At 42.3% G+C, this 23,788-nt stretch overlaps 1 protein-coding gene across 2 annotated transcripts in view; it reads left to right on the forward strand.

Annotated features, from left to right (window-relative positions):
* The window catches only part of arhgef10la (Rho guanine nucleotide exchange factor (GEF) 10-like a), a 76,136-nt gene that overhangs the window by 40,247 nt on the left and 12,101 nt on the right, over positions 1-23,788 (forward strand). For both annotated transcript variants that reach the window (XM_077602971.1, XM_077602972.1), the window contains 4 exons: positions 6,426-6,547; positions 15,494-15,580; positions 20,789-21,006; positions 21,068-21,225. In XM_077602971.1, coding sequence (XP_077459097.1) covers positions 6,426-6,547; positions 15,494-15,580; positions 20,789-21,006; positions 21,068-21,225 — 585 coding nt within the window. The remainder of the gene's footprint in view (positions 1-6,425; positions 6,548-15,493; positions 15,581-20,788; positions 21,007-21,067; positions 21,226-23,788) is intronic.

Genomic DNA, 23,788 nt, shown 5'->3' on the forward strand with positions numbered 1-23,788 from the left:
TCAGGATAAAAATTCATATTGGTAAAGGTCTAAATTAATTATTATTCTGAAAATAATCTGAAAACTCTCTTCAATAATTATAGAAAAATAAAAGTCAATATTTTTTGGTCCAAAAATGTTCATTTTTTGTCTTTATTTCATTTCATAAAAAACAATGCTATTTATTGGTAAAGGTCTAAATTAATTATTATTCTGAAAATAATCTTAAAAATATATTTTCAATAATTATAAAAAAATAAGTCATTTTTTGTTGTCCAAAAATTTCCTTTTTTTTCTTGATTTCATTCCAATAAAGAAAAACTGCTATTTATTGGTAAAGGTCTAAATTAATTATTATTCTGAAAATAATCTGAAAAATATCTTTTCAATAATTATAGAAAAAATAAAAGTCAATTTTTGTTGTCCAAAAATGTGCTTTTTTTCCAATAAAGAAAAACAATGCAATTTTTTTGGAGAACAAAAAGCTACTTTTATTTTATTATATTATATATTATTATTATTTTCATCATATTTTTTTTTAATTTTAATCTGAAGAGATTTTTCATAATAAAAAAACACCCTCTTAATTTAATCCCCGTTTTTAATCCTTTTACTGATATGAATTTCTATCCCGATATGCTGTAAACAGGCAAAAAAGGGCACCTATTTTCTGGCAAACAGCGCTAACGCTCTCAGACTACCCGCACGGCGGCCACGTACGGCAAACCCACGGCGCGGCGTTGCCTCCCGATCTTGTATTTTTCATCAGCGGGCAAGGATTGGGGTCGCCATGACGACCGGGGGGCTTCAAACAACGGCGGCTTAACCTGCCGTGCAACTTTTATCCGTCCTCTTTTGTGCTCCTGAAACACATCTATTCGATAAATCCACTCATTCTTGCCACATTTATTTATTTATTTCAGCGTCCGAGCCCTGAAAGCCACGGAACAAAAAAATGCTTTTAGCAAACGCGTGCGCTTGAAGGATGTTTGCACGACCCTGAATTGAATGTCAAACGATTACGATTATCACACGCGTACGCACGCACGCACGCACCCACGCGGCCGCCGTATAGGCCCCGCCCCTTCCCCACCCACCCACGCACTCGCATCTCGACACGCTCAAACGTGTTTATGATGAGTAAACATGATCATAGATTCAATTATGAAATCCCACGCTGCCATTGATCCGTGCTGAAATATTAATGGAGACAGTATGTAATTAGTCGATATATTTTTTGGGGGCCAATGCGTGCTGGTGAAAATTCATTTTTGTCGACGGCGATGGGCGTTCAATTCTTTAAATCACAGGTGTCAAAGTGGTGGCCTGGGGGCCAAATCTGGCCCCCCGCATCATTTTGTGCGGCCCGGGAAATTAAATGATGAGTGCCGACTTTCTGTTTTAGGATCAAATTCAAATGAAGAGTATAGATGTATATTAAATTTCTTGATTCCCCCCTTTTAAATCAATGATTGTAATTTTTTCATCCATTTTTTCTGTGTTTTTAGTTCAAAAATCATTTGGTAAAATCTAAAAATATATTTAAAAAAGCTAAAATAAACATTTTTTTAGATCTATAAAAAATTGAATATTCGGGGCTTTTAATCCAGTTCTTTTAATCCATTTATTTTTAAAAAAATCTAAATATTATATCTAAAATGGTCCGCCCCATGTGAAATCAAGTTGACGTTAAAGCGGCCCGCGAACCAACACCCTTGCTTTAAATGATTATTCATTGCAATTTTTAAAAGTTATGGTAGTAATTATTTTCATTCATAACTTATTTATTTGAATTTTTACCAGAAATATATATTTTTTCTTCCTGAAAACTCATCTTGACCTGGTGACCTTTTATTCCTGATTAAAGTTGTATCATTTGCAGTTCATGTTTTTATACATCAGGTTGCATAAAACATGATTTAAACAGGCATTACTTGTAGCCTTAGATGATATTTGTTTGGATTTAGGATTTGATTTAATTGCCTGACCGAGGTCAGAATATTGATATTTTACGAGGTAAGCAACCTTGGAGTTTGGAATTCCTCTCTTACCGGATTTATTTACTCATTCCAAAAGATATACTCTGCTATTCCTTCCAAAAAATATATCGTCTTAATATAGTGAGCTTTTTTTGTCACTTAAAGCTGGTAAACAGTGTTTTTTTTTTTTTTCCACGACAACGCACTCGTAAACGGAACAAACAAATTTTAATGAACTTGGATTAATATATACAGACACTCAAACATACGTTTAATGTAACGTTACACAAAACTGAATTCTAATTTTGTTGTAATCTTTTGTTACCTTCGTTTTCCGGGTTGGCGGTTTGCCACGCCTCCACCCTCACGTTCGCTATCGATGGACTGTTTGCTGTTGTATTGCCTTCAAAATATTCCCAAAATGATGCACACAAATGTCCTCACAATAGGATAACGCACGACGACCACTTGCCAACGAGAAATAGTCTTTAAAGAACGATCGCGGGAGCCTCTTTCCTTAGAAAGAAGAACAGGAAATACAGTAGTTGAGCTTACCCACGTATTGATTTTGGGTAATGAAGTTTTATTCTGAGAAAGGTTGCCATTGCCTATGGGTGTTGTGTGCACGGGTATACTACTTCATTACCCAGAAAGCCCTCTTTTTGCGTTTCCTGGTCTTAGGAGAAACTCGTCTGAATGAATCGTTCCGTGCTCGTAAATATTGTTATACACGAAAGATATGCAAAAAAGACCCGGCTTGGTCGCATCACAAAATTTTGATCGCATGACGGGCCAATTATTCGATCGAAATTTCCGCCGTAAGACGAGAATTTTGTATGACGAGCGGTCGTATGACGAGGTACCACTGTATCTATCTTTTAAGTTCATTCATTTAGAATTATTTATTGTCATTGTAGCGGCCTACGGAATGACTGTAATGGGGACATTGACACATGTGTGTGTGTCCGTGTGTGTGTGTGTGTGTGTGTGTGTGTGGGTTTTGTGTGTGTGTCATGTTGACTTTGAGCACTTTGGCGGACAAATCTCACATTAAGTTAATTGGGGGCATTTTGTTCAATTAAGGCCAAAGTGTGAGTGGCCCTAATTGGAAACGTGCTGGTTTTCAGGTCACCGTCTTGAGGTTAGCCGCCGCCACCGCGTGTCCTTGCGCTCTTTAAAATATTTATACAAATAACATTAAATCATGTATTCATTCCATTTTAATTACGGCGCCCGCCCGCCTGCCGATGGCTCGGTGGCGCGATGGCTTTTTTTCTGGGCGGACGCGCTGGGTCACAGATGCCTTGCGTAATTGCCATCAGGAAGCTGACATTAAGGCCTATTTATGGCAAATCTATGCTCGTCACCAGTGTCGCCGCGTTTGTCCTTGTAGAACAAATACGTTCACGTGAAAACGCCATCGATGTTTCCATTCCGTAACGGCGGGCGCCTCGTTCGGGTTGTCCTTCGCCAGCGCGGCGCTACGGGCGGGTGAATAAAACGTGCTTTAAATGCTCTGTAAGGTCGTTTGGATTATTTTGTTTCTTTTCTAAATATGGGGAATTGTTTTGAATACCATTGCGGCGTCTATGGGAAAATGAATAAACTCTTTTTGGTCTGATTTTGACCCATTTTAGGTGTGTTTAAAAGGCGCATTGTGATGGCCATTTTTGCTAGAACTGAAAAACACATTGCTTTTTTGTTATGCTCATTTTATGGAACCCCGCCCACAAAAAAACAAGGTGACATTATTGAAACTAGCTAAAACGAGGTACCTCGAGATACGAGCTTAATGCGTTCCGGGACTGAGCTCATATGTCGATTTACTCGTAAGTCAAGAGAACGTTTCCCATAGAAATGAACTAAAAACAAATTAATTGGTTCCAACCCTCTGAAAAAAACACCAAAAACAGGATGTTGGATTGGAAAAACATTTTTATTTCTTCTAATTAGCCATCTATTAACAAAGTAACAAATAACTAGTGGTTTAATAGTACAAAAATTAGACGGCTTTTTGCACGGCAACGCGCTCGTAACATAACATAAACTAATTTAAATGCACTTGGATTACGATGCAGAAACACTGTTTGCTTCAAAACAAGTACAAAACAAAAAACTATCCACCGCCATGTCTTCTATACGTGGAATTTTTCTCATGCATTCCAAGAGCAATTGAATGAAACCACAATAAGAGAATTGCTTCAAAATTGGGTTTAGTACAAATTATTATTAGTAGTATTAGGGCAGTAATGGATAGATGTTAAAGTTTTTTTTAATTATTATTATTTTTTTTTTATATCTTAAATGTAGGACATGTGCCTAAATTTTGTTGTCATAATACTGCATTTCATGTTTGGTAACGGATGATATTTGGCGCCATCTAGCCTTGTGAACGGGTATAATGCCTAGACCCCGAATGTAAGACGACCGCCACTTTTTCAGTCTTATTTCAATGCAAAAAAACAGCGTCTTATATTCGGACCAATATGGTGAGTATCAACAGACATTGAATTAAAATAGACTTTTTGCATGGCAACGTGCTCGTAACATAACATAAACAAATTTAAATGATCTTGGATTACAATGCAGACACTCAAAAATAAGTTTCATCTAACCTTACGCTAAACTTAATTGTAATTTTGTTTTAAATTCTGATACCTTTCTTCTGGCTCTATTGGCCCCGCCTCCACCCTGACTTTCAGATGCAACCTATCGAGAATTGCATGCTTTTGTCTTCTCTTCCAAATATTCCCAAAATGATGTACACAAATGTCCTCACAATAGGATAACGCACGACCACTTGCCAACGAAAAGTAGTATAAACTCCTCTCGTATTAGCGAACAAGCTCCGCCATTTGCACTGATGAACGGGGAAAAAAAACACTGAAAAAAATGCAACGCTCCGCCCAGTGCTTGTAAAGACATTACACGAGGGAGTTGCAGAAGATAAAAATTTGCTCGTATCTCAAATTGCTCATATGTCGAGGTATTACTGTAATTTTAACGACTTCATTTCGAGTCCTTTTTTTTACAGAGCCTGCCCTCACTAATTGGAACAGTCCATCCCGTTTGTTTGCCCTCTCTCAATAACAACAACAACATTGCGTGAGAAGTACCATTAAAAATACATTTGTGACCGCAAAAGGACAAAGTTGAAAAGGTTTTATTTCTGCCCTTGTCCAAAATTGGGGACGTCGCAGTCCACTTTCGGGGCGTAGCAAGCGATCCGATTTAAAAGGCGTCCCTGCAGAAGGTGAACATTTTATAAAGGAGACTTTTGTAGACTTCAGGCAGAAGCGGCTCGCCTTTGAGTCGTATTTTATGCCGGTTAATGAGACAGTCATCCGTCTCGTATTCTTTCTTGTGGAGGTTGAAGAGTTGAAAGGAGGAAAATAAAGTTCCTGCTTGTGTGGCTACGGGATGCGCTACGTGGCTACGTGGCTACGTGCGCTCGTTAATGTTGTTTACTGTTATTCATCATCATTACGAGGTTGGGAGGACTGAAGGTCAAGGCTAATTTGCGCTCGCCGTTGTCCGCCGCCGCCATCGTCGTCGTCTTCTTCTATCGTGACCGTTGGCTACACTTTTAGGACTGAAGGGGGCGCTGTGCCGCTCTAAAATGGTCTTTTCGGTTGAGTTTGAACTCATTGGCCAAAATAGGATCAATTTCAATGACTGGCAATAAGATACCGTATTTTCTCGCATATAAGCTGTATTTGTAAAAAAAAGAAATGATGACTGAATCAAGTACGGCTTATATGCGCACAAGACTTACAGCGGTGCTATCAGTAAATGTCAGCAAATTAACATTTACCATTTGTTGCTTATATTCTGTTTTGTAATAAGAAAACAACCATTACTGGATGAATTCATTACTTATGATATTGACCTGAATAATGTGCTTTTGATTTATTCAGTATCTCAGAAATACTACTTGTGATGATTTTTCTGAAGTTTTTCCCTTCAAAGTAACACATTTGTACTAAAACCATGAATATGGAGGTAAAAATTGGGAATCAGGGGGCGGCTTATACGCGAGAAATTGTAAAACTAAACCATTTTAAGGCCATTTTAAGGGGGTGGCTTATACGTGAGAAATTGTAAAATTCAACCATTTTAAGGCCACTAAGGGGGCGGCTTGTACGCGAGAAATTGTAAAATTCAACCATTTTAAGGCAATTTTAAGGGGGCGGCTTATACGTGAGAAATTGTAAAATTTAACCATTTTAAGGCAATTTTAAGGGGGCGGCTTATACGTGAGAAATTGTAAAATTAAACCATTTTAAGGCCATTTTAAGGGGGTGGCTTATACACGAGGTGGCTTATATGCGAGAAAATATGGTAAATGAGTACCCAGTAAGGTGCCCCCCCCCCTCAAAATAAATAAATAAAAACATAACCATATATTCATACTTGAAAGGTTCTAAATAGTTTTGGATATCTTGTAATGATTCTGTCATTTTTCAGGCGAGGAAAACTCTCCCGGTTGGCTGTCCGGCGAGCACGAGGACAAGACCACGCCCCCTTTTTGGGGTCCACTGCTGGTCTGTCACATGCCCGTTTTTGCAACCAAGACCCCCGACAGAAAGGTAAGTCTTTTCCATTCCCTTCAATATGTTGCAAAACATTCTACGAACGCTTTTTCGGAAAGTTTACAAAAATGCTAACGCTAGAATCAGTCCGACCGACGGCGAAAGAGGAATAAAACTTTATATTCCACCTTTTTACAAAGAAAAGGACGAGCGCTGGTGGCGGGCTGAGCCCATCGTCAGCCCTTAATTCAATTGATGGAATGCCCAAAAGTCTTTTGCGCGTCCAGCGACCCATCGATCAAACCTGCGGCACATTTGCGGGATGGAGCCGAGTGCTTTTAGGAGTGGAAACGCGGGGAAATTCCATCTGAAAAGTCATATTTTACAGCACTTTTTCAATCCGTCTAATGCAGTCCTAGCAAGTTTGGGGGGGGGCGGCGGTGAGTCACCTGAGAGGGGTGTTACAAAGCCATCACGCAATTATCTTAATGGCCGCCGGACATCCGAGTGTAAATCAATGTTTCAACATTCGATTAACGCCCCACGCCGCGCCACCGCGCCCCTCCTAGCGCCTCGCCGTTTTTACCAATTGAAGGTGAGGCTGTCCAGGGATTTCCCAGAAGGCCTCGCCGGCCGTATCCTCGCTAACACGCGCGTCTCACCCGACCGCGAATGTCGGCCGCTCCATTAATAGATTTCCAGACGGCTCTCTGGCAAGATGGCGCCGGTCTTCTTCGCTTCCTGAACAAAGAAATGAATCCGGCGAATGGCATCGCGGAAGCGTGAACGCATTTCCCGACTCGCTTTCTTTATCCGCAAAGATGGCGTATGGTCTTATTCCGCTCGGAGATGAGTTGAAAAACGAGATACAGAGCAGCATTTGTGTTCTGCCTCGCAGTCTTGAAGTTCGCAGTTTGAATCCGGGGAAACGAGAGAGCGCTCCCCTTAGGTTTTTTTTTTACGCTAGTTGCCATATTACTTTCCGGTAATTAGGTATTAGACCAGAAATTCATTCATTTTCTGAAGCGCTTATTCTCACGAGGGTCGCAGGGGGTGCTGGAGCCTATCCCACCTCGCTATAGGCAGGGCGCATCCTGAATAGGTTTTTTTTAATCGATTTCTATTGGCCAACTAAACAGGAAGTGTAGCTTTTCCCAAACGAACATACCTTTCCTCTTCAAAAATACATTAAAAAACACTTTTTAAAGGCACACCCTAAATGTTAAACGGCTCATTAGAAGCCAGGCCACTTGAGAAATAAACAAAACGATCACTTTCAGAACAAAAATGGCCGCCGTCGTCCACTCCACTGGATTCCAGCCAGACGCCCACCAGCTCGCTTTCCCTTAAATCGCTTCGGGGTTTGACGCTCGGAAGAAAGACGGCAATCTGACACCTCGGCAAAACGCCCGTCCGAGACGTATTTATTTATTTTTTGGAGTGTTTTGGCAGATTCGTCCGCCGCGGCGCGCTAAACGAAGCCCTCCGTTTTCCCGCGGTTGTTCCCGACGTAATGAGGCGCAAATTCCTTGGCGGAAAGCCTGGTCCATCCTCGGAAACTCTTAAAAGATTTCAGCCGTCCGAGCAACGTTTTCCCGCCCGGCTGAGTTTATGAAGCATTAGCCAGGACGGCGCCCGCCATGACGCCACGGCGCTCCTCTAATTCCCAGTGGGGGGAGGGGTGGATTTCATCACGCTACGCTTTGAAGTGTGCGATGACAAACCGGTTGGGACCGCATCGGGATTAGGAAGCCCGGCGGCTTCTCCTGCCTCCTTCCTCGCCTCCGATACGCCGCTGCCGCCGCCATCAAGATGGCGTCACGGCCCATGATTCACCTGTGGAACGTTTGCACTTGAACTTGACCGCGATGTACGTTTAATTTATTTTTAAATTGGACGCTTTGCTTAGCATAAAATATGACTGATGAATTCATTTGATTTTTGATAGCTTGTTAGCACATATCGAAATCAAACATATTGTTTATACAAAGTGTATGAAGTACAAATGAACACATTACCTTAGCTAGCTCTACATTTAGCATGTTGCTACATGAAGTAGCACATAACTGAATCTGCTAGCGTCGGAATTACCCAATCGTGACGATTGTTAGCCTTGTGATAGCTACCTAGCATGATATTTAACGACAGTTTCACCCTTACAATAATATAACTAATTCTTTTTTTATGAATTCTCAAACAAGTTTAGCAAAATGAAGTTATTCAAGGCTTAATCAATAACCACCAGAGGGCAGTGTACCTGCCAAGCCCATAAAACTTAATAAAACGCTTTAAAAACAAACCATCACAACGCCGCGGCAATGAAACAAATCAACCGAGCTCCAAAAATGAAATTAGAGTATTTTTATTTCAATTATGAAGTATTCGCAACGCCACTCACTAGACCAAGGGTGCCAGACTCGGGTTGGTTTGCGGGCCACTTTAACGTCAACTTGATTTCACGTGGGCCGGACCATTTTAGATATAATATTTAGTTTTTTTTTTTTAATAAATGGATTAAAAGAACTGGATTAAAAGCCCTGAATATTCCGTTTTTGATAGATCTAAAACAATGTTTATTTTAGCTTTTTTTAAATATATTTTTAGATTTTACAAAATGATTTTTGAACTAAAAACACAGAAAAAAATGGATTAAAAAATGACAATGATTGATTTAAAAGGGGGAAAATCAGGAAATTTAATATACATCTATCTTCTTCCTTTTAATTTGATCCTAAAACAGAAAGTCGCCACTCATGATTTACTTTCCCGGGCCACACAAAATGATGCGGCGGGCCAGATTTGGCCCCCGGCCCGCCACTTTGACACATGTGCACTAGACCACGCCCCCTTAGAAGCTCACATAAAACCCCCCGGTCGTGTTTTGAGCTACGCTAATGACACTTAATACATTTGTGTTGATTTATGGAGAGCGTCTCGGCCGTTGTTTTTCCTCTTTTTATCTTATTTATCTTTAGCAAAGCCCACAAAATCCATGCCGCCCAGGTATCTAGCTTTTTGGGGGGGTTTGTCGTGCCTCCATCTTCCCTCGTTGATGGAGCGATTAAAGGGAGGCGCCGGGATTGAGCCGCCGCCCCCGAAAAGGGGTTGCCCTGGCAGATTTAGAGAGCGAGGGTGCCGCCGTCCACTCGCTGACGGATTTATGAAAGATGAAGGAAGATTTGTGTAGCAAAGCGCAGATGTTATGAACAAAAGAGGCTTTAAAAAAGACCATCTAAAAAAAGAGGAATGGCTGACTTGCGTTTTATAGCTCAAGATTTGTCCTCCTGTGTTACGGGAAGGTCGAATAATCGTGTTTTTCTCGATTTCAGAATCAACACTTTGTACGAATCACCACCCCAAATTATTGAATTATCCAATTTCTGCTAGCCTTATAATACCAAACAAAATGTATGAAGCTAGCTGCTGTTTCGGGCTACGACGACCGTGTCAAACCGTTTCTGCTCACCTCATTAAATTTGACATTTAAAGAAGAAAAAGTTGACTAACGAGCCGACCCAAGTTAAACGCTGGTTAATTCAGAACGGTCCGTACGAGAAAGTCTCGGCTTCTATTGAAAAAAATACATATTTAAAAAATGTCTTCAAGCTTAATAAAATGAATGTGTTGAATATATTACTTGAATGAAGCCTGCATTTGATCTCGTTTAACCTTTATATTATGGGATCCAAGCAATGTTCCATTCTATTAGACTTTTTTTTAAACAAATGAGCCTGATTGGTTCAACTAAGAGTAACATTTTTTTTTCAGGGAATACTGTATTAGACGGTATTCCAATAAGATAGTGTTTTTGGCACTTTTTAGACTGAAAAAGTGGGGGTCGTCTTATATTCGGGGTCTAGATATTATACCCATTCACAACACTAGGTGGCGCCAGATATTATTAAACCGAAAGCTGAATTCAATTCGACTTACCGTATTGGCCCGAATATAAGACGGTGTTTTTTGCATTGAAGTAAGACTGAAAACGTGGGGGGCATCTTACATATTATACTAGATATTATACCCATTTACAACGTTAGGTGGCGCCAGATATTATTGAACCGAATGCTGAACACAATTTTGTTGTTTTATCACAGTAGATTGGTTCATTTACGTATCAAAAAACAGAAGCCATTCGTTTACAAATGTGACATATTACATGTTCATATATTAAAAAAGTGATTTGAATGAAGCAAAAATAACTTGCTTTTTCTCTCGAATATATTATCATAGATTATTATTGTCAGTATTTCGTGTATAAAAATTGAATTTGGTGCTCAAAAAGTCTTTTTTCAAACTTGAGTCTTGAAAAAGAGGGCGTCGTCTTATATTCGGCCCAGTTTCTCTTCGACACAGGAAATTGGATTTTTTGGCTCAAATGGAAGACAAATTTATCATCTTTTACGACACATTGATTTTCGGGTGGCCGACTTTTGGTCTCTCCAAAGCGACAAGTCGTTTGCGTGCGACTATCCAGACGAAAGCTGAAGTGCGTTGAAATAAAAGCGCATAAATAAAGATCCCGTGATGCCATCAGCATGCAAATATTGTCATGTCATCCCGGCTAAATCTTTAATTAATTCACTAAACAGCGGGAGCAGGGCCGGAGAATTGGATTTGAGATTTCTAATTTGCCACTGCCGCCACATCGCGAACGACGAGGTGATGTTTTTCCGTAAACGCCAATTGGAATCGTGTCCGTTCGACCCTCCCGCCAATGAACCGCCACCGCGACATTCGTTGAAAAAAACCAACTCCCTTAAAAGGCTTTGTATTTGCGTTCGGGTGCCACCAGATGGCGGAAGGTGACTTGACACACATTCGCAGATGTTGTGATAACCACGGACTGTGAGGTCATTACCCATAATGCCTTGTTAGCGGCAAAAAGGGGCGGGATTTCAGAAGTGGATGAAATGACCATCACTTTCCCAGATAAAGCGAACGGAGACCACAAGTCTTGGACGGTAGAGTTCACCACCAACTTTTTGGTTTTAGTCGAGTGTGTGTGTGTGAATACACTTTTTGTGGCTTTTATGTGGGTGTCAATGCGCCCGCCAAGCACGTAGGCAGATAGGCGTCCCCTTTTTTTACAATCTGTTGCGATGAAGGACACGATGATAGCAACATGGCCGCCAGTCTTGCTTCCGTTTGGTCGCCGTGGCGACGGAGGACTGCAGTGGCGATTATGACATCACTGCGCTTCTCCATCTTGACAGCTAGCCTATCAGGAGTTAAACATCAGACTCGCCTCCTCTCTCCTCTGTAGCTCTCATTGTCTCGCCACCACTTTCAGCGCGGCGGGCGCTCGGGTCTTTGATGCGTTTGCTGGGGTGGGGGGAGGGGCTTAGACGCCGTTGGAATTTGAATGGCGGCTCCGAACGAGCGCGGCGTAGACGTGAAGCGGCGACCTTGACGAGCCCTAACCTTCGTTTAGGACGGGTGGTGTCAAACATACGGCCCCCGGGCTGGATCGGAGCGTAGGGAACTGATAGGTTTATTATTAATACACTTTAATCAAAACAGGGAGACATCATTAACATACTCTGGCTACAGCTTGCAAGGAAAATCACTCCCGACTCGTCCTCGTCCAAGATGATTCTGAAGAAACGGCATCCTCCTCTGTCAATTTAGTCGGTGCATACTCAAAACATTTAATGTAATCTGATTCAAACAATTGCATAAGCTAACCGAATAACACCATTAAGGTCAAAAAACAACTGCCACAACAATCTCATATTAGATCGGAACCAAAAACAACTGTGCAAGAATTTGCACAAATAAGCATAATAATTTCTTTATAAGGTAAACAGAGCGACAGTATTTTTAAACAATAATGCGAGTATTTTCGGAAGTTGATTCAATTATCGCCATCTGCCGGAATCCAAGTCAAAGCAATATAAGAGTCCCTTGTAGATCTTCATTGCCAACTCAGATCAACAGTCTCGGCCTGGAACATGGTGTCCTGTTCGGTCAATAGTCCTGAAAACAATTAACTGGCCTCGAAAGCAGCTGTGGGGGGAACATGTCCTCACAAATTAAAGTATAACTTCATTACCTATTAAATGCTTAATGAACATAGAATAAACCCAACAGAACCTATGGCTCGGGAGCCAAATGTGGCTGTTTGAGTGGCTGCTAACCTGTGAGCTAAAATATGGTGACAGGGCTTAGTCCCGAACGCACCAATAGGAGCTTGACGTTGGAACTGTGGCGCTGACACAACCTTTTAATCATTTTTTGTGTCTTTGATACTCATTGATGAGTAATCAAGAATCCAGACTTTTTTGCACTTTAAAAGTAGTGAAATGACTTAAAAATTCACGCATTTTCATGTATTTTGACTTTTAAATTCTGAGTTAAAGAGTAATATTTGAAAATATGAATTGTTTATGGCTCTCTCCATCAAAGAGTTCACTACTACACTTTGGAGTGCGAGTTTTCTCATGGAAAAAAAATCACATTCCATTTTTAGAAAGCCTTGGAACTCCATCATTTTGTGGACGCTCGACCGGCCCGCGTAGGCCGGCGGCGGCGAGGGCGGCGAGGGCGGCGGCGGGGGTGCCGTCGCCACTCAATTGCCACTTAATAAACAGTGGAAATTTTCTATTAGTGCTTGTTAGAGCGTGTAAAGTATGTTGTTGTGTGGAAGCGCAGGGCCAAGATGGGGCGCCAGTGTTGGAAGTGACTGCAGAATTGGAAAGAGTGCATTTTCATAGGCTGTCATTTCGGAATTACTCCAGAAAATGGCTGACCCACCCAGTTAGATGGGGACCCTAATGATCCACCATGTCCTCAGATGACAGCGAGAACTTTTACACTGTAAAAAGTACTTTTTTGCGAGGGGTGTATGTATATTATTTCCTCAAATCTCATATGATTCGTATCACGATTCCGTTGGATCCCCATGAATCCCGATACTACAGTTATTGCGATTTTTGTGTATCGCTGTGGAAAAATATTACAAGTATTCCGATTTTTCTCTATCACTGTGGCAAAAAATATCAGTTCATTCATCCCAATTGATTTCTCAAACCACTAATTTAAACATGTTTTATGTTTGAACAACATATGTCCTTCATTATATCATTTAAATATGATATTGTCAACCAACTAGTTCACATCTGCTTAAATGCAGGATTCTAAATTTGAAAAAAAAAAAACATTTTAACCAATATAAATAAATAATTGACAACAAAGACGTCCAAACTTGACTGTCGATGAATGAAATGACGGAAACGGTTCGCCGTCCGTGAGTTAAAAAAACAAATGTGATCCTTGAGAAAGAAAAGGACACGCCATCTTTGACTTTTTATGTTACCCAAATTGGCCTTTAAAACGCCCGTAGAACATCGAAAAGACCCCCGCGGACCCCTTCGGCAATTACCGATCCTCCCGAGAATCGTAACAGGAAATTGTTTGCTTTGTAAAAACTCCAGCAAGGCTTGATTTTTTTTTCTGGCGCTTTACGGTAATTAATCAACTCTAAAAAACGTCCTTCGCCGGGGCGGAAAAGTTTTGCGGAGGAACGACAAAGGTCGAGTCGCTCTCGGAGACGGATGCGGACACGCGGCGGGATGGGGGGGCGGATCGGTGGGCGTCGCCCGCGGATGGAGAAAGCGCTGACCTTTTTTTGTTTACAAACACATCCCGGAGAAGGGAAAAGGGGGCGGGGCCCGTTCGCCCAGGACCGTCCGTCATCTGTGATGGATGGCGGTCGGCGGGGAGGACGACGGCGAGAGGCGGGCCGCCATTTTCTATATTTACCGCCAAGAGGCAGAAATAGGAAGTTGGAGAAAGTCTTTGAAATCGATTGGTCGGAATAGCCATCGTTTATTGCCCAAAAAATTGGTCAAAGCTAAAAATGCTCCAAATCATTTTGTTTTATTTTTTTACGTTTTTAAGGAAACGGAAACATTTACAAACATTATTATTTTAACATTATTATAGGATTATTTTTACCAACAAGTATTTGGATTATTTTTATTGGTGTATTTTTTTATATGTACTGTCTCTTTAAAAAAATTGGTCAAAGCTAAAAATGCTCCAAATCATCTGCGAAAATATATATATTTTTTTCTTCATGTTTTTAAGGAAAAGGAAACATTTACAAACATTATTTTAACATTATTATAGGATTATTTTTACCAACAAGTATTTGGATTATTTTTATTGGTATATTTTTTTATATGTACTGTCTCTTTAAAAAATAAATCAAACTCTTACAACAACAAAAAGAAAATAAACAACAATTCTTTTGTCAGTATAATAACAGTATATATGATTTATGATTTTTTTTAACCCCTTATGGTGCATTTATTGGCTCCCATTGACGACATGAAGTCCAATCCATTTTCACTTATTTATCGTTTTAACCGATAATATAAAAATGACAGTATATGCATAGAAATGAAAAAATAATGTGCTTATAATCAGGCATTTTAACAGAATAAAAAATAGTCCCTGACTCGATAAGCCTTAACGATTCCAAACGTCAAATTTATTTCAATTTTTTAATTCAGAAAAATATCTCCAAAATATTTTTGTAGTCTTCCATAAAGTCCGATGCTTATCTAATCTGAAATAAAGATCAATAAAAGAGTCAATATCGCCCGATTGGTTATGAGCCGCGAGTCGTCAAAAAATAATCATTATTGAGATCATCCTCACTGCGGCTAAATTAAGGGAGCGACACGTTCCGACACCCCCGCGGACGCCGAGCGCGGTGTCACTTTGACGTGCGGCCGCCCTCCAACGAGGCCGGCCGGCGCGTCATCGCTCGCTAACAGGATAATAAAGTCCTTGGGCGAACACCCGCGGAGCCCAATTGAATTTGGGAAAAGCATCCAAACCGCTGCCAACGCCGCCGTGCGCTTTTGATCGAAGGCCCGCAAACAATGAGGGAGGGATTTGGGTGGGGGGCAGTTTCGGTTCTGTGGGGGGGTTGAAGAAAAGAAGGCCCTGAAGTGATGTATGAGAAATCAATATTGGTTTTGTCTGTCGTAGCTGGAAGCCGCCATCCACAATCCCGTTCGCTGCGCCACGCTCGGCTTCTCGGCGGCCAGCACGTCCTTACCTCAAGGCTTCCTCTGGGTGAGTAAAAGCACTGGCGCACCCGCATTCTCATCCGCACACCCACGTTCTCATCCACTCATCCAATCCAAAATCCACCAGAAGAGAAAGGAAAGACATTTTTTTTGGCGTTGGACGTCACCGACGAAAACACTTCTCCCCACGTTTTGATTTGCGTTCGTATTTGGGAGAAAACACGGTGGTAAAGTGGTTAGTGCTTTGGGCTCGCAGTTCTAGGGTCGGGGGTTCGATTCCCACGTGGGTCCGAATTGTGTGGCCTTTGCATGTTGTCCCCGGGCTGGTGTGGGTTTACTCCGGGTGCTCCAATTTCCACCAACATCCCCATAAACATGTATGCTAGGCTAGTTGTATGCTAAATTGTCCATAGGTATGAGTTTGATTGGTCCGTTGTCTCCTTGTGGCCCTCCGATTGGCTGGCCACGCATTCGGGGTGTCCCCTGCCTGATGCCCGTAGTTAGTGGGGATAGGCTCCAGCACCCCCCTTGACTCTTGTGAGGATAACCAGTTCAGAAAATGAATGAATTAAGAGTACCTTTTTATGCACCCCACCACACACATATAAATTAATATTTATTTTTAGGAACCAAAAATATCGAGTTTGGATTAAGGGTTAGTTTAGAGCAGGGGTGTCAACTCGATTTCATGTGGGTTGGACCATTTTAGATATAATATTTAGATTTTTTTTAATAAATGGATTAAAAGAACTGGATTAAAAGCCCTGAATATTCCGTTTTTTATAGATCTAAAACAATGTTTATTTTAGCTTTTTTTACATATTTTTGGATTTTCCCAAATATTTTTTGAACTAAAAACACAGAAAAAAATGGATTAAAAAATGACAATGATTGATTTAAAAGAGGGAAAATCAGGAAATTGAATATACATCTATACTCTTCATTTTAATTTGATCTTAAAACAGAAAGTCGCCACTCATGATTGACTTTCCCGGGCCACACAAAATGATGCGGCGGGCCAGATTTGGCCCCCGGGCTGCCACTTTGACACCTGTGGTTTAGACAATAAATTAAAAGTACCTAAGTAAATTGCTAATATTTATTTTTAAGAACCAAAAATATCAAGTTACCGGTTCTTTTAGATTAGATTCAAACTTTATTTCATCCCGTATTCTGGACATTTCTTGGTTGCAGAAGCCAGACAGACACAGAAGACATTGTAAACCTAGCTAAAAAAAACTGGAGCCACACACTATGAAAAAAAACTGCAATTTATAATCCGAAAGATACGGTCGCTACCTGTTTATTACACCCACACAAACATACAAAGCGCTAAAATGTATTTATAAGAACCATAAATATCGAGGTTAAAGGATCTGAATCGTCCACACGGTTAAATAACAAACACATAATAATGAAGACTGAGCCGCCATTGTCATTTCTTTCCATTTTTAATGTGGGATACGACGAGTGTTTTAAAGTCGAGAGCGACTCTCCAAGGCCAAAAAAAAAAAAGAAAAAAAAGCGGGTAGGGGCTGTCAAATGTTGCTAGGAAACTGCGAGCTGCCGTGCTAGCATCAAGGTGGCCGCTCGGACGGAGGTAGGCGCTCTTTCGTCAAGTGCGCGCCGTCACGATGCCAGGGGACTTGTGGGAGTTGAGATGCAGCTGCCCGACCGCCTGCCTGACTGCAAAGTGGAAGAAAAGGGGGAAAAAAATACAAAAAAAACCACACACACAGGATGCAGTGTTTATTTTGGGAGTCTTTGTGGTGGGCAGCTGATCAGGTAATCCGCTCCTGGCCCAGAAAAGGGCCGCAAACCGGCGTAGGCCGCCTTAAAAATAAAAAATAAAAAAAGGAAACAAGGGCGGATAAGCGTCTTGGCCGTGTTGCTTTTGTTTGGGGATGAGTACCTTACATTTATTCTCAATGCTGATGCTGTTACAAAGAGAAAAGTTGATGTGTTATTTGTTTATTTAGTGGTTAGGAGAGAGTAGAGGGTGCTGGAGCTGATGATGGAGAGTAATGGTGCGCTGTGGATTGATTGGCAGGCAAATAAACACCATCAGAGAGCAAAAAAAAACATGTTGGCCCGGATGAGATTCTCGGAGTTTTCGTTTAAAAGTTGGAGTTCTGCCTTTGTTCTAATTTGAAGGTCAGAATTTTTGGAGAATATAATCAGCTTTTGTTCAGCAGCTCCAAACCTCTTCCATTTACATCATGAAAATTCCCAGAATTTTTATTTAAACTCCAAATTCTGCCTTTGTTCTGACTTGAATTCTGAGAATATTGTCAGAATTGTGACTTCTCATGAGAATTCTGAGAATCAAGTCAGTCTTTGCCACTTTTTGGGAAATGCCCTCCCTCCCCCCAAACAGCAAGCGGGACCCGGTCCAGACCGTGACTCCGCTATACAAACTAGCGCTTCGCCAGGAAGACTACGGCGACTGTCACGAGAGGGCGAAAAACGATGGAGAGGCGCCACTCCAAACCATCTTTTTTCCCCTCGCCGTCTCCTGGACGGCGCGTTATTTGTTCTGGCTTGCCCCCCCCCCCCTCCCGATCCCACGGGACCGCTCCCGTCCAGATCCGCCTCGCCGATACAAATCAAACAAACGAACGCGGGTGAGCGCGGAGGAGAGGGGCTAAAGACTATATTTAGCTCCCGTCAGCGCCACGCGACGCGGCTTAAGGCCGGGAAGCGATCTGTGCTTTTCCCCCCCGCCGACAAGGGCCCTCGTGTTTTTGCGCGCCGGCGTCTGGCGAGGAGCCTCTCACGGGAGATTAATGAAGCCATACGCAGCCTCTCACGCGTACTTCCAGGTGGCGAGGAATCGCTCGCCGCCGTCGGCGGGGATAGACGTGCGTCCGATCGCATTGGATAAAAGATCCGCCGTTTTCGGATCTTTGGCTTTTATGTGGGGATGGCCGAGAATCTAAGACACGGTCCGCTAGGGGGTACGATCCGGTTCTTATGATCCGGCCCATACTCGATTCTTACCCAATCAAATGCTTTTATTTTTTCAACATGGCCGCCAACAACTTTGACGTTTCGGGGGATTTCGGAACTTGGATTTAGTTTCCGTTTATTTATTCATTCATTTTCTTTAACCGCTTTATGCTCACTAAAGTCGCAGGGGTGCTAGAGCCTATTTGTGCGCTCTGAATCGGTGGCCTGTCAATCACTTATTTATGATTCATTCCTTTATTCATTGTCCGAACCGCTTAGCTTCACATGGGTCGTGGGGGGTGCTGGAGCCTATCCCGGCTAACTACCAGGGACACCCTGAATCAGTGGCCAGCCAATCGCAGGGCAGGAGAAGACAAACAACCAATCACACTCATTTTTAGGCGCAATTTAGCGTCCAGTTAGCCTAGCATGCATGTTTTTGGAATGTGAGAGGAAACCGGAGTACCCAGAGAAAAAACACAAGCCCCTGGGCCAACATGCAAACTCCCCACAGTAAGGACCCATCCGGGCATTGTATTTAGCGTCCAATTAGCCTAGCGTGCATGTTTTTGGAACGTGAAAGGATTTCAGAGTACCCTGAGAAAACCCACGCAAGCCCCCGGGACAACATGCAAACTCCCCACAGTAAGGACCTACCCGGGCATTGTATTTAGCGTCCAATTAGCCTATCATGCATGTTTTTGGAACGTGAAAGGATTTCAGAGTACCCTGAGAAAACCCACGGAAGCCCTTGGGACAACATGCAAACTCCACACAGTAAGGACCCATCCGGGCATTGTATTTAGCGTCCAATTAGCCTAGCATGCATGTTTTTGAAACGCAAGAGGAAACAGTAGTACCCGGAGAAAACCCACGCAAGCCCCCGGGACAACATACAAACTCCACACAGTAAGGACCCATTGTACATTGTATTTAGCGTCCAATTAGCCTAACGTGCATGTTTTTGGAATGCGAGAGAAAACCGGAGCCCCCAGAGAAAACCCACGCAAATTGGTTGTCCACCCCGTGAACTCGCCAAGCAACGGCGATCCTCGACGAGAACTGGCTTGAACTTCTCTCCCGCCATGAAGAAGAGCGGCGAGCGACTCTGCCCATCTTTTATGCGATAATGTGTTTTAACATTCCACTGGAGCAGCGGCCGCAAACGACAAAGTCGGGAAGGATAATTGATTTGATATTTCTCTTTAGTCAAACTGCTGACGGGTGGGCAAAGTACGGCCAATCAAGCGCGCGCAATTTCCATCAAAGCACCCAAATAGCTTTCAAACATTTATTTAACTGTTCAGACACGAAAACGCTCGCCACTATTTCATGCTTAGGCGACTTCATTTTGCTTGCTTTGACTTTTTGGGACACTTACAGGCAGATTTTGTGCATTTCAAAAGTTAAATTGAATGGTAAATTAAATGCATTTGAACTACACGGTGAATCGAATATGAAAAATCATGATTTAGATCAAATCCGGGATGGCAATAACTGGAAAATGCTGATATTTTGGATCATTCTGAACGACACGAGGCCTCAAAGCAATGAATTCAGTGTAAAAATATCATATTTGGGAACATTCAGGGAAGCAATAATGATCTAAAATTCCGATTGAAATTCAGATTTTTTTTTGTGCAAGTTCTCGAAACCACAAATTGAAATAATCTTGGACCAAATTCAGGATCAAATTCCAATTTCTGACCGTTTTAAACTGCGCATGGTGTCTTGAAACAATTACTCGTCTCTAAAAAATAGTGCTTGATCAAAAACAAAATCAAGATAACAGAATTAAATTTTTACTGGATCATTTTGAACTACACAAGCTATCAAAATGATTGTGGACCAAATTTACGATCACAAAAACAGGATAAAAATCCAACTTTTGACCGCTTTGAACTGCGCATGGTCTTGAAACAATTAATCATCTGAAAAATACAATAAGAGAATCAAATTTTTTACTGGATCATTTTGAACGACACAAGGTATCAAAATAATTGTGGACCAAATTCCACATAAAAACATGATAGAAATCCAAATTTTGACCGTTTTTTTTTAACCGCGCACGGTCTTGAAACAATGAATCGTCTCAAAAATAGAGCCTCATTCAATTCAAAATCAAATTTGGACCAGATTATTTTTAATTGCAGAAGGTCTGAAAACAATGAATGGAAATAATTGTGGACCAAAATTGAGTACGTTAAATGTCCTTCCGAATCCCATTCCTCCAAACCAAAGGTGACTCCATTTTGACAAGAAGCAATGTTCTCAGGCTCCTCCCTCTTTTGCTTTTTCCGGGCAGGTGGCGTCCGGCGGCGAGGACGCCTCCCAGGGCCAGATCGAGATCTTCTCGCTCAACCGACCTCTACCCCGAGCCGTCAAGAGCCTGCAAACGGGCTCGGCCGTCCGCTGCCTGGAATACGTGCCGGAAGCCCCTCCCGCCGAGGAGACGGAGGACGGCGCTGGAAGGCCCCAGCCGGGCCACGGCGCCGCCGTCTGCGTGGGCTTGGACGACGGGCGGTGAGTCAGACGCGAGACCAAAGGCGGCGTGGCGGCGTTTATCTGACTTGGTGCTTTTCAGGATTCTGGTGTACGGCAGCGTGGACGCGGCGGCTCGGTGCCTCTTGACCCTGAGTAACCCGCAGGGCTGCCCCGTGCTGTGCCTGAAACATTCGCCTGGCTTCCTGTTTGCCGGGCTGCGCGACGGGACCTTGATGCTTTACGGGAGGAAAGACGGAGGTAAGCATTTTTTAAAAATATATATATATATATATATGGGGCCGTATTAGGGAAAAAGTGTGAATTATAGTTCAGAAAATACAGTCATTTCACGTCAATATTAGCTTGTTTTGCTATAAAAGTGGAAGGCAAACTAGGAAAAAAATGTAACAAATAAAAAAAATGTATTCTCCAGAAAACAGGGTAATTTTATGTCAATATTAGCTTGATTTAGCCATAATAGTACAGGCCGAACTAGGAAAACAAGTCCGACTTTTAGTCCACAATACACAGTAATTTTACGTTAATATTAGCTTGTTTTAACCTAGTACCAGCCAAACTAAGGAAAAAGTGTGAATTATAGTGCAGAAAATACGGTCATTCTACGTCAATATTAGCTTGTTTTAACTATAAAAGTAGAAGCCAAACTAGGGAAAAAGTGTGTCTTATAGTTCAGAAAATACAGTCATTTTATGTCAATATTAGCTTGTTTTAGCTCTAAAAGTAGAAGCCAAACTAGGAAAAAAATGCAACTTATACTCCAGAAAACAGGGTAATTTTATGTGAATATTAGCTTGATAGTACAAGCCGAACTAGCAAAACAAGCGTGACTTTTAGTCCACAATACACAGTAATTTTACGTCAATATTAACTTGTTTTAGCTATAAAATTAAAAGCCAAACTCGGACAAAAAACTGCAACCGAAACTTCTCATTTAATGTCAATATTAGCTTGTTTCATCCTTAAAAGTACAAGCACTCTGAAATGCAAAACTAACATCAAAAAAAGGAGTTCAAAACATCACCCCGACCTAAATCAAGACAAAGTCTACTCCTCCTTCTCTAGCCAACCAAATTTGCCCCGTCAAACAAACCGAACAATTCCAATGATTCCACAATCAACCCCAAAAATAATAAAAACAAACACGACCCACTCATCCGGTGGATTGAACTTGTAATGAAGACGCCAATGGTCTCCGGGCGAGCGGCGTTCCCTCGGCGTTGTTCTCGTCAGCGTGCAAACAACAGCACGCGCCAGACGCCATGTCAGGCGCGGTGAGGCGTTTCGCGCTCCCGTCGGAACACGAAAAAACAAGGAGAAAATCTTCCTACCTGGATGAGATATGACGGCAAACAGGCACCCGCTGTCCTCCCAGCAAGAAAAAGATGATTAATTACAGCCAGGAGAGGAAGCAAAATTAAGAGTCCCGATGATTAATTACACGCGTACAGGAGAGGAATGGCCCCGGTCTTGATAGGGCGCTAGGCGTCCAATCCCTTTTGACTGGGAGTGGGGAATGAACAAAGAAGACGATTTAGACGGGAGAAAAAAATAAAAAAATTAAAATGAAAGGAAAATAATGCGTTGACAGTCCGGTGGTTGAGTGGTCAGAATGTCGGCCTCGCAGTTCTCGGGTCGAGGGTTTGATTCCCATGTGGGTTTTCACTCTGTGTAGTTTGCATAGGCTTGCGTGGGTTTCCTCCGGGTACTCAGGGTTCATCCCACATTCCAAAAACATGCATGCTAAGCTAATTGAAGACTCTAAATTGCCCATAGCTCTGATTGGTTGTCTTCTCGTGCCCTGCGATTGGCTGTCCACCAATTCAGGGTATCCCCCATGCCTCCGCTGGGATAGCCTCCAGCACCCTCCTGCAATCCTAGTGAGGATAAAGTGGTTCAGGAAATGAATGAATGGAAACAACGCAGTGTTTGAGTGGTTAGCGCGTCGGCCTCACGGTTCTGGGGTCAAAGGTTTGATTCCCAGGTGGGTTTTCACTCTGGAGTTTGCATAGGCTTGCGTGGGTTTTCTCCGGGTACTCAGGTTTTCTCCCACATTCCAAAAACTAAAATGCTAAAGCTAATTGAAGACTCTAAATTGCCCCTAAATATGAGTGTGATTGGTTGTTTGTCTTTTCCTAACCTGCGATTGGCTGGCCAATGATTCAGGGTGTCCCTAGTAGTTAGCTGAGATAGGCTCCAGCACCCCCCACGACCCATGTGAGGCTAAGGATTAGGGTTAGGGTTTGGTCGTCTATGATTGGTTGTCTCATTGTGCCCTGCAATTGGCCAACCACTAATTCTGGCTGCTCTGTAGTAGGCCGGGATAGGCTCCAGCACCCCCGCGACCCTCGTGAAACCACTGCTACACACTCAGCAGTTTTCTCTTCTATGTGCGGGTTTTTTCTTCTTTTGTGACGCGGGTGAATTTGACCTTTTTGATGACGCCACGCAATTAACCCGCCGCCGCCAAAAGTCAGTGTAACACAATGAAAGGCAAAAATAATCAAGTCTAAATGTTAATGAGGCGCCCAATCGCGGCCCACTCTTTCATTGGACAGGAAACATTCCGCTTATGTAATCCCATGAATCATCCGCCGCTTTCTTTATGACGAATTGCTCGAACGGACGCTCCGCTCGGGCAAAACGTCACGTGAGCGGAAGCCCGGGATCATACGGGAAATTATGACTTGCCATCTTACATGCTTTATTACCCAATGGTGAAAGGGCAATGTGTCACCCCTGACATTTTTTTTTTGTGGTGTTTTTTTTTACTGGATCGCAAAACGCAACGACTGGTGAAATG

Source organism: Stigmatopora argus, chromosome 6 (assembly GCF_051989625.1).
Source record: "Stigmatopora argus isolate UIUO_Sarg chromosome 6, RoL_Sarg_1.0, whole genome shotgun sequence".
NCBI lineage: Eukaryota > Metazoa > Chordata > Actinopteri > Syngnathiformes > Syngnathidae > Stigmatopora > Stigmatopora argus.